The 11,772-nt window shown below is 40.8% G+C and overlaps 1 protein-coding gene across 1 annotated transcript in view; it reads right to left on the reverse strand.

Annotated features, from left to right (window-relative positions):
- The window catches only part of LOC109913115 (protein phosphatase 1 regulatory subunit 12C), a 64,476-nt gene that overhangs the window by 30,238 nt on the left and 22,466 nt on the right, over positions 1-11,772 (reverse strand). Inside the window, exons 7-10 of the mRNA XM_020512592.2 lie at positions 10,936-11,021; positions 7,114-7,283; positions 6,377-6,480; positions 644-826 (exon numbers count right to left, since the gene is read on the reverse strand). Coding sequence (XP_020368181.1) covers positions 644-826; positions 6,377-6,480; positions 7,114-7,283; positions 10,936-11,021 — 543 coding nt within the window. The remainder of the gene's footprint in view (positions 1-643; positions 827-6,376; positions 6,481-7,113; positions 7,284-10,935; positions 11,022-11,772) is intronic.

Consider the following 11,772-nt stretch of genomic DNA (forward strand, 5'->3'; position numbering starts at 1 on the left):
GTAACGCAGTTTTGGTGCAACTCAGTAGGGCCTTGGTGAGAGCACATCTAGAATACTGTGTATAGATTTGGTCTCCCTGTCCAAAGAAGGAATTATTTACTTTGGACAGAGTGTTATAAAGGTTCATCAAACTATTTCCTAGAATAAAGGGATTGTCCCAGGGAGTGTTAGAGTAGACTAGGCTTCTATTTGCTAGAGTTTGAATCAATAAGAGGTGATTGCATTGAAGCATCTAAATTTGCTATAAGGTTTGACACTGAGAATTCTGTACTTTGAACAATTCGCTTCCTATTATAGCACTTTAAATTCCTTATGTTTTAAGATACTTCAAAAAAAATGAATTAATATATATCCTGACTGCACTGCATTGTTTCACCTCAAACTAATTAAGGAAATCAAATAGGTGACTCCACAATTGGGTACAGTTATGCAGAAAATAAGTTGAGGGTGCAGGCAAAACAGCCGTGTCACATTAATATTTCAAAACAACATTAAAGTTTGTAATTACTGTTTGTGAATTGAATAGTTGTGAATTGATAACTACCCAGACACCTGGGTAAAGCACAACAGAAAGTGCAACACGTTCACGCAAATGGACAGCCTACATTTCAAAACAGCAAGCCAAATAATGAACTCCACTGACCTTTCCATCTGAACCTAATCGCGGGGAAGAAGCAGAGCGCTTGACGCCGCCCAGTGGGATCTTCTCAGGAGAGTGTTGCGCATCAGGTAATGTAACATAGCTGCCAGTTTTTCGAAGTCCAGTACGCCAAGCTGCAGGAGGGGCTTCTTGCTTGACACTTGGCTTCGTAGACAAGTCTGCGTCCTGCAGACAAAGTAGGAAAGATCAATTAAAATGCAATTATACCTTTGATAGACATTTCTGCTTGCACTGATTTGGATATTTGATTGGAAGTTGGATGGCTGCAAATAATTAAAAAACAAACAAACAAACAGAGAAAGGATATGGGACATGCACAGGATTAAATTCTCCCTCATTAAATGCCTTTTACCCTGGCTGAATAGTCAGGGATCAGTCTCAGGCTAAGAATCGAGTTGAGGAGAAAGCAGAAGTTGTCAATTCTCCACCCTGGTGTGGATGCTCAAATCATATTCATGAGTGACAGATTTTTGTGAACGATAAGGGTAAACATTGGGGATAAAAAGGAGGAAAAATGCATTAAAGGTAAAGATCCAGCCACAATATTATGAATGACAGAGCAAGCTCAAGGTCACGTAGACCTCAAAAAAGGTCTACTCCTACTTTTGTTTATGTCGAGTAATCAGGACTCAGATACTGACAACATTTATTTTGGTATCATGTTTTTAAGAGCTGCTTTTAGGTCAATTTATCACAGTTCAGGGAGTGGAGGGCTAATTTCCCAACCAGAAATCCAGTGTGATCTTTGCTTACAATTTGTAGCATATATCCATGTGGAGTCCTGGCCATCACATTATAGGAAGGATGTGAATGCACTAGAGGAGGGTGTAGAGAAGATTTACCAGAAAGCTGCCTAGAGGGTATAGACTGGGGTTGTTGCTTTCCTTGGAGCAGCAAAGGTTGAGGGGTGTTTTGATAGGAGGTGTATAAGATTATAAGGGAACATTGGATAGGAAGGCACTTTTTCCCTTTGTAGGGAATAAAGGAGAAATGTTTTCTCAGAGGCGTGTGGAGGCTTAGAACCCACTGCCTGAAAGGGTGTTCGAGTCAAACTCTTGTAACACTTAAGCAGAGTTTAGATATTCACATAGCCAAAGTTGCAGACCAAAAATTTGAAAAATGGATCAGTGTAGACAGATCTTTGTTAACCGATGTAGGTACAATAGGCAAAAAACAGCAGCATTCTTCTGTGCTGCAAATGTCTAGGAGTCTACATTCACAAGTTACTCGTTTGAGCTGATGTAACCCTATGCATGCTGCTGCTCAAAATCAGGAATACTTTAAGTACTAATGGCTATTTTTCCCTTTTTCTGGAGGATGTAAGCAAGGATGTAGTTATTACCAATCACTACACACTCAAGAAGGCAGTGGTGGTTTTTTTTTTATTGTCCAGCTGTTTCATTGTAAATGAACTAAATTGTCTTTGTTTTGAAGGAAGCCAGAGCAACAAATATTGAAAATCCAAGTATTATTCATAAAGCTATTACTTTGGCATTGAATGTGGGCTTCCAGAGATTCGACTACTGTTAAAAATGAAACAACTGTTACTATCCCAGACTAGACCACAAAATCTGCTATTAAATAGCTAGAGTCCAGTAACGTTTTGTTTGAAAAAGTAGCCAGTGAGATCACATGTACTTACTAAGAGACTACAACTACAAAATGCCATTGTTTGAACATACAATAACCTCTTCTATACAAGGTTAGAAGAGATATATAAATAAAAAGAACTCATACTCTAACAGAATTAATTGGCGGTAAATATGCACAGACAAAATACAGTCAAACACCCTAGAGATCACATCAAATCACAAATCAAGTTGGATCCAGGAATTTCTCAGCTACCCTGGATGTTGTGGTGCCATGGGTCAGAATCTCATTAAAACTTTACAAGGTATTCGAATTCTTCTCTTTTGATGACCTTTTGGGATCCTCTCATAAATCACCCCAGATATGGCCTCAACTGCTCATTCCAGTAGTAAGCTTGCCTTTCCTGGGTTTATACTCCCCCGGATTTGTTGGGAAGTTGAATTTCAGCACCTACCTCGCAGACACAGCTCCAGCATTTCACAGGCAGCTGGCTAGCTTTACCAAACCAGTACTGCCATGGACTTTTTCTTCCACTCTAAGCTGCACCAAGAGGCATAAGGGGGCTAGTGAAATAGAGATGGAGGCGGCAGGGAGATACAGCAAGTCAGCCTGGGGTTGGGGGTAGAGTTAGATCACGGGGACGGGGGATGCGCTGGAGAACTGTGGGGAAGGGGGTTGGGGGTTATGCTGCAAAGGGACAAAGGGTGGGGAGTGGAGGAGGCGACAGAACAGGGAGACAGAGGCTGCAAAAGGAGAAGGAACAGTTTCAAGCCCCTTAAAAAGAAACAAATACTCAGCTAAGTAGAAACTACAGAAGTTTGTAATCACTGAAGTAACAAAATACTTGCAAAAGAATTTGAAGAAATATTGCAGATGTTCACAGAATCATAGAAAGCCCACACAGTGTGGGACCAGGCCAGTTGTCCCATCAAGTCCCCATCGACCATCTGAACTGCATTTCACCAGACCCACCCCCCACCCTATTCCTGTAACCCCGCATTTCCCATGGTAATCCACCTAGCCTACACATCCCTGGATACTTTGGGCAATTTAGCACGGCCAATCCACCTAATCTGCAGTCTACAGGTGAGGCTGGAATAGCTACACTGAATTTCCTGCTCCTCTGATGCTGTCTGACTTGCTGTGCTTTTCTAGCCTCACACCTATAGACACTGACACCTGCAGTCCTTATTGTCTCCAAGCAACCTAATCTGCACATTTTTGGACTGTGCGAAGAAACCAGAGAACCCAGAGGAAACCCAAGCAGACATAAGAAAAAACGTACAAACTCCACCCGAGGGTGGGATGAAACCCAGGTCCCTGGCACTGTGAGGCAGCAGTGCTAACCACTGAGCCACCGTGCCAACAACAAATGAAAGCAAGCAATCAGGACTTGTCTGGAAGCCATATGGGAAAAATGCAGTGGATGACTGTGTTCATGGCACTATGTCAATTGTCAAATTTAAATCTGAGAACGAGATGTGATGCAGTTTGAATATTCTAGCTTTAAGAATATACTATGGAAATGCATTAGCTGTGGCTTCTCCAATCTGGAAGCTGTATTTAGAGTGACTGTTGTTTATGTCGAAGCAAGCATCAGTTATTTTGGAAAAAGGTTCTGTTGCTAGCATCTACCTGTTATCTTGTCCCAATTTAACAGTTGCACTATCTAGGAGATTAATGTTTTCATTATTTGTTGCGGCTTTAGGATTAGTGGATGGTGGATAGTTACTGAAGACAATAATGAATTCTAACTCTCTGTTTAGAAGTTCAAATGCCCATTACAGCAGCACAAGTACAGAAATCAAGGTTACCAATTGACTGCATTACCTGATGGAAAGGAGTGTGTGCAACTGAAAAGAAAGTTCCCAAAAAGAAGAGAAATTGTGCTTTGCATCACTCAATACCAAATAACATGGCAGGTTGGGTTAAAAATCAAATGAGGCAGGAGGCCACAAACTGGGATCCCACAGCTGCAACCAAATACTAGCCCCTCCACCATCTTCCATTAGCAATTCAATGTAAAACAAGTGAATGTGACTCCTCTATGTTAACAAGCAAACAGTGCAGCACAAGGTCATAACCGAAAATTGAGCAATGTACTGCAAATGCAACCCTGTTCTGATTCAGAGTGTTAACAGTGGCAAAACACAAAATTGCACAGCTATAAATAACCAAAATAGCTTTAGTCTGCAAAGCTTTTCACATTCAGGTCAGTCACATGCTACATGCCAGGCAGCATACACCCACTACCTGAGGTTGCAAAAAACATTGAAGTGCTTTATCTTGCTCATTTCCACTAATACTTCATCCTTTATCAACTGCACACAATTGTGATGCTAATGGGGTTTATTTGACGTTCCAAGCTGCCAAATAAACACCGACACTTCCTGCAGTATTTCCTGCTCCTTACATCCGGTATTTTCAAATTAACTTTCCTGCCTGCATGCAGAAGTTTCAACAGCACTTAGTGCTCAAGGTGTCTTCATTAATGCATCCTACCCTCTTTGCACAGGAGACACAAGAAATAGATACATGGTTAAATGTCCAAGCCTGCCCACAATCATTCATTCAGCTTTCTGCTGCCTCTTAAAACACATGCTACTCTGGTTATTTTGCCCTCACTGCAAACAATGATCTGTGACTTATTTGTTAATGTATTTCACGTTTGGTTCAGTTATTAAATCTAGTTTCACATTGTATTCTGTTAGTACTACATAGGATCTGCCATACCCCAACCTTTGCAGCTCTAACATCATCCCTTGTCTAGGCTTTAGACATCCATGTCTCTCCAGTAAAATTGTTACTTTCTTCCACCCTGTTCAATCCCAGGTAGCTCTCCTTTAAACGGGGTACAAATGGTTTAGCAATTAATTGCCAAATCTAGCACACCATGCCAAACACTGTTGGGCCCTGTCAAAAAAAACACCCACCACTCCAGGTCGTTCTTCAATGCAAAGATAATCCTGATTCTTTTTCTTCACAGGTTTCACATGTATACTTAAACCCGCCAGCTCTGCCTCACCAACTTGTGTTGTTGGCCTATGGACTGACCAAAGCTACCATCTTTGACACTTACCCACAAGCATTGCTCCCTCTGTAGCAATTGCTTCCTAATTACCATCTCAGGCTGAGGTAGTTGATTGTGGCCTTGGATGTCCAATTCGACTCCAAGGTCAGCTTAAGTACACTACCATAAACATCACCTACTCCCACCTTCACAATCCCATCCATCAGTGCATCTGTTGCCAGAATCCCAACTCATGCTTTCACTAGTGCAGTCTCTAACATTCTTGCCCTCAATTGGGTCCGACCCATCTCCCGCACTTCTGCCCTCACCCCTTCTCTTCCCTCACACAACAGCGATAGGGTTCCCCTTATCCTCACCTACCATCCCACCAGAATCCACATCCAGAAGATCATCAGATGCCATTTCCACCACCTCCAGCAAGATGCCAACACCAGACACACATTCCCTTCCCCTCCCTGGTCCTCCTTCTGCAGGGACGTTCTGCTCGCAAAAAGGACCCTGAACTACCTGTTGCCTGCCACTTCAATGTGCCACCTTGCTCCCTGGCCAACATCTGTGTCTCCGGCTTGCTACAGTGTTCCAGTGAAGTCCAACGCAAGCTGGAGGAACAACACCTCATTTTCCGCTTGGGGACCCTACAGCCCTCCGGACTCAATATTGAGTTCAATAATTTTAGGGCCTGAACTCTCCCATGTCCCAGCCCCCAACCTCACACACCAGGCCTTGTTACCACATAGCCTGCCACTACACACCCCCTGTTGTTAGTCACTAACAGTCCCCATTAACAACTACTCACCCTCCCAGCCTGATCGTTAGCAACTCCTTTGTCTGTCCAAGTGTCTCTCTCTCTCTTTGGGCTCTATCCTATCGTTTACTCCCTACCCCACCAACCTCTGCATATAAACTGACATTTTCCCAGCCACTATCAGTTCTGAGGGTGGGTCACCAGACCCGAAACGTTAACTGTTTTCTCCTCCACAGATGCTGCCAGACCTGCTAAAATATATCCCCCAACTCATCAGTTGCCCTACTCTTTATCTGAACACAGAATCTTAGTTCAGCACCTAAGCAAAGTCATCATTCAACACTCTTACCTTCAGATTTGATGGTGCGAGGGTTACAGGAGGTGCTAGAGGGATACCTTCAGTGCCATTCAAGTTATTGGTATTGTTACTGAGGACAGGTTTCTTGTTCTTTTCTGTGCAAAAATGAAAGGAAATTCTGTTCAGCAACAAAGACCAATTGGTGCATATAAATAGGAATAGAAGATGACCATTCGACCCACTGAGTCCGTTCCAACATTCAATAAGATTGTGGCTGATCTGCTTGCACTTTAAATTCTATATTCCTTTCTATGCCTTAACCTAACAAGAATCCATCTATCCCCACCTTTAAAAGTGTTTAATGATCGAGGTTCCACACCTTCTGAGGTGCAGGGTTCCAGAGTTGCACAGCTGAGGAAAAAAAAAAGTGTCTCTTCATCTCTATCCTAAGATGGCAACCCCAAACTCCAAAACAATGCTGCCTAGTTTGAAAACAATGTGGCAGGTCATTTCTACAACAAGAATACCATAAACCTTTATGTTTGTGCCACATACTAAATGGCTTTAAATTAGATAAACGCCTATTTACCATCCTTATTTATTTGAGACACAGATGTATTTCTCCAATTGTACAAAATGGCTTGATTATAATCAAAGTAGGTTTTACTCAGATTGAAAATGAAATGTGCTCAATCACGTCATTTTAATCCTTATTTTTAAGAAAGATGCTAGGAAATAGGGAAATGTTTTGCCGTTTCTCTCCCCCAAAATAATTAAATTGTCATTACCAGTTTCACATTCTGAATCAGACTCGGATGCCTCCTCAGTTTCTGAACTCGAACTGCTGGATTCCTCTTTCTTGCTTTCATCCAAAGGCAAGGTTTCCAAGGTCTTACGCTCCTTTGACAGATCTTGCACTGAAATCTTCTCTTTGCTGCTCATCCTGCACACAGAGCTCCTGGTACAATAGAAGTGGTATTAGAAAAAGGATCGAAAGCAATAACCTTTGTACTCAGACGTTTGCAGCACAAAAACAGGGACTTTAGCCTATCAAGTCTATGCTGATCAAAAACAACTATCTAACTATTCTAGTCTCATTTTCTAGTACTTTGCCCACAGCCCTGTATGTCTTGATATTACAAGTGCACATCTAAATACTTCCTAACGTTGTAAGGGTTTCTGCTCTACCATCCTTGTAGGCAGCAAGTTCCAGATAATCACTACCCTCTTGGGGAAAAAAAAAGTTCTCCTCTAAACCTCCTGCCCCTTAAATCTATGCCGCCTGGTCATTGATCACTCCATCAAGGGTAAAAGTTCTTTTCTGTCTATCCAATCTATGCTCCACATAAATTTTACACATCTTAATCATGCCCTCCACTAAATCTACCCTGCTCTAAAGGAAAACAAACCCATAACTAATCCACAATCCACAAGTTGGGAACAATGTAACACTGCCAAATAATAAACTATCCATAAAAGGTCCACCTGCAAACACAGTCTTGTACTTTGATGTTGCATTACTTTGTTTTGAAATGAACAGAAATTAGTTCAATTAACTTAAATCAGTTTTTAATATAAGCTAGTGTAATGTACTGCTGCAATTGCTCTAGATATTTATACCCTTCAGCAGTAACATGTTGATTAAACTAGTAGCTCAACAATCTCTTTAAAGCCTCCCATCAGGTTTTCTTACTGCAATTCTCAAACTAAAAGCTTTACACCTGACTCTTCCATTAGCAATTCACCCAGTCTTTATTTTAAAACCTGCTTTGATTTCCTGTTCTACAATGCTTGCTAGTTCAGCTCCCCATTTCTTACAATGGATAGGTTCATGAGAAAACAATTCTCCCTGTTCGACACAAAGGCTGCTGGAAGTTGGTTGCACCACTGCAGTATATAGTAAGAATTGTGCTGTATGTTGTGGACCAAAATTGAATAAAACTAAACAGCATGCTGTAACTAATTTCAGTTAAACTGCATCAGTGCTTAGTATGAACTGTAACCCCACGCCATTTGGAGGAGTTAAGTACACAAAAGATAATTGAACATTAACAAGGTGTTATTTACTTGTGGTTGCTTTTCTATTCAGTGCACTCAAACCAAGCAAAAACTAGTGAATAATCACAGATTGTTCCATCTAAAATAAAACTGAGCACTTAGGACGATAACGTCACCATCAAAAGTTGCCAGTTAATGACTCAGTCATTACAACACAGAAGGAATCCACACAACCAAACAAGTCCATGCCAATAACGCAAATATGAATGAATTTATGGCCAGTATAAACTGACTGTTAAGGACTCTTTTTGTGGTGAAGTGGTAGTGTCCCTATGTCTGGGTCAGAATGTCCAGATTCAAGTTCCACTTGCCCCAGATATATGCCAAAACATGCCTGAACAGGCTGATTAAAAATATCTCAAAGTGACTGCCTGATTTATATATTGGCGGTTTTAAATTATGAGAACAATAACTTATTTTACAATTATATCACCTTTGTAAGGTATGAAATTTTGCTTTGATGTCCTATTTTTCTTTGCCCTCAATCCCTCTTTTAAAACCAAAGTTCACATATACGTTTTCCAGCAAAGAAAAAAGTGGGGAAATCAGTAGTTTGGGCTCAGCAGCAGAAAAATACACTGTAGGACCCCGTCCATCCACAAATCCTGCCTCTGCAGGGATCAATTAATTTGGCATATTGCTGAAAGGAGATGTTGCCAAAGTATTTTGTTTTGCACTCATCAGGACAAATACAAGAATACAATATTTCAAAGAATTGCAACGAGTCATACAAGGGAAAAGCGGGCTGATTGGTTGGCAAATCAACTCTGACTCATTAAACTGTTGCCATGGAGAGAGCATGGCAAGCTACAGGATATAGGATATATAAAAAGTGGTGGAAGATGACACACTTCAACAACACACCTCTTTTGTCAGCAATATTTAAGTTCTGTGCCACCAAGCAACAAGTTTAACTTGGCATTCATGAATAATAGTCATCTGATCTTTCTACATCAGTTACATGCTGCCTTTACCATCTGACTCACTGGAGGAGTTAAACAATACTATTATAGCTGACCTGAGAGAACACTACCCACCCATCTCTAGTCATTCATGACTTACAGCAAAGATACATTCCAGTGAGGAAGGAGAATTCTAGGGAGGGGATAAACCAACCACGGATAAAGCAAATTAAGCATAGTATCAAACCAAAAAGAAGAAAGTATTAGTGGTAAACTGTAAGGAATGAAAGTTTTAAAAGCGAACAAAACATGACCAAAGACACAAGAGGGAGAAAATGAAAATTTGAGGGTAAACTAGCATGTAAAATTAAAAAAAAACAGTAAGAGCTTCTTCTACTATATTAAAAAGGAGGAAGTGAGAGGAACCAAAGCGAAGAAGCCCCATTGAGAATGCAGCTGAGAAAATAATAATATTGAACCTGGAAATGGCAAAAGAGTTGAATAAATATTTCACAGACTTCACAATACAGGATACTAACATTCTTAAAAAAAAATAAATCAAGGGGCAAAAGGTGGGGGAGAAATAAACAATAGCTATCACCAAAGGAAAAAAAAAATTACTAGTGAAACTGATTGGGCTAATAGCCAATAGTTTTCTGGACCTGATGGATTACATCCTACGATATTAAAGGATGTAGCTACAGAGAAAATGGATGCACTGGCGGTATTAAAAGACTGGAGTATAAAAATAGGGAGGCCTTACTAAATCAAGGCATAAGTCGGACCACAGGTGGAATACTGTGAAGAGTTTTGATCCCCTTAAAAAATTGGCACTGGAGGCAGTCCAAGAGATGGTTAATTAGGTCGACCCCAGATATGGAAGGATTTCCTTACAAGGAGGCAAACCAAGTAATTATGCTTGCACTTGGAGTTTAGATAAAAGAAATAATCTTATATTTCAATAAGGACATCTTAGGAGGCTTGACAGGGTAGGTGTGAAGAGGTGGTTTCTCCTTGTGGGAGAGTCCAGGATCACAGCGCATAATCTGAACAATCTTGTCTATTTAAGACAGAGAACAGAACATTTTCTTCGAGGTAATGAACTTGTGATATTCTTTACCACAGTGGGCTGTTCAGGCTGAGTCATTAAAAATCTGCCTTGAATAAACGTAAAGCAGCAAGGGAATCAAGGGTCATGGGGCAAAAAAAAGTCAAGAAAGTGGAGTTGAGGATTAGCAGTTCAGCCATGATCTCACTGAATGGCAGAGCAAACTCATAGGCCATTCAGCTCAACTTTGCTCCTATCTCTTATAGCCAATCACTACAACTGTAGTGAAGTCATTGTTCTCATCCAGCACAGCACAAATTAATAAGTGGCAAACAAGCATAATTCACAGGTGAGTCACCAATGGAAAAGGTCAAAACTTCCTTCAGCAGCCTGAGGGAAATTTGCTGTTCATTGTCCCAAGTTTGCCATGTTCACAGGGCAAATCTCATTTGGGATGAACACCGCACCTGTCCCAATGTTGGTCAAAACTCTGCATTACAAAATCAATAAGCATTGTTGAAATGTATGAAAGTCATTAACTGCTGTGACAATGGGTTTTGTAATCACAAGATTAGACTGTATTTAGTGCAGAGATTCCTTACTTCCTGGGTTTAGTCGGCTGCTGTTGTTGCTGTACAGAGGTTTCAATAATGGCTCTTTTCATCTTTTCTTCTTTTTCGGTCCTCAGCTGTGTTAATAGAAGAACGCAGACCAAATACTCAATTGTGTCGTAAATGTTCTAAGTTCTCAATTTGCTGCACCGATAATTTTAAGTTGTGCTGATTATAAAATGGGACACATAAGAGTAGGGAATAAAAGTGAACAGTTTTCTTTCTTCATCTGTGAACAAGTTTCATGACTTCTCTTCTGTCATTCTCCTGAAATCACCAATTCCTAGCCGATTATTATTGTCTGGACAGTCTCTGCTAACTTGCCCTATACTATTCTCAAGAGTTGGACAAGAGGCATAAGCTTCATTATTTGGGCCTTATCTTTGTCCCATGTCCAGGAGTATACACTTCCACCATAACTGGGCAGCAATTAGGAGAGGGATTACTAACTCTTAAAACTCGAGATGATGAGGCCTGTCAACTCCTCACTTAATCTAGTCAACAGGATTACTATTACTGAATCTCCTTTCAAAAACCACGCTAGCAGTTACCATGGACTAGAAACTCAATGAGCCATATAAGGAAATGTGACAGGGGCGGGTCAGAGTAACTAATCTCTATACTCCCAAATCCTGTCCATCACCTAAATGCAGAAGTCAGAAGTGTGATGAATACTATCCACTTGCCTGGATAATTACAGTTTCAAAAATCTTGATACCATCCAAAACAAAAACAGACTGCTTATATTGACAGAGATAGTAGGAACTGCAGATGCTGGAGAATCTGCGATAACAAGGTGTAGAGCTGGATGAACACAGCAGGCCAAGC

The sequence above is a fragment of the Rhincodon typus genome, chromosome 37 (assembly GCF_021869965.1).
Source record: "Rhincodon typus isolate 14 chromosome 37, sRhiTyp1.1, whole genome shotgun sequence".
NCBI classification, from domain to species: domain Eukaryota; kingdom Metazoa; phylum Chordata; class Chondrichthyes; order Orectolobiformes; family Rhincodontidae; genus Rhincodon; species Rhincodon typus.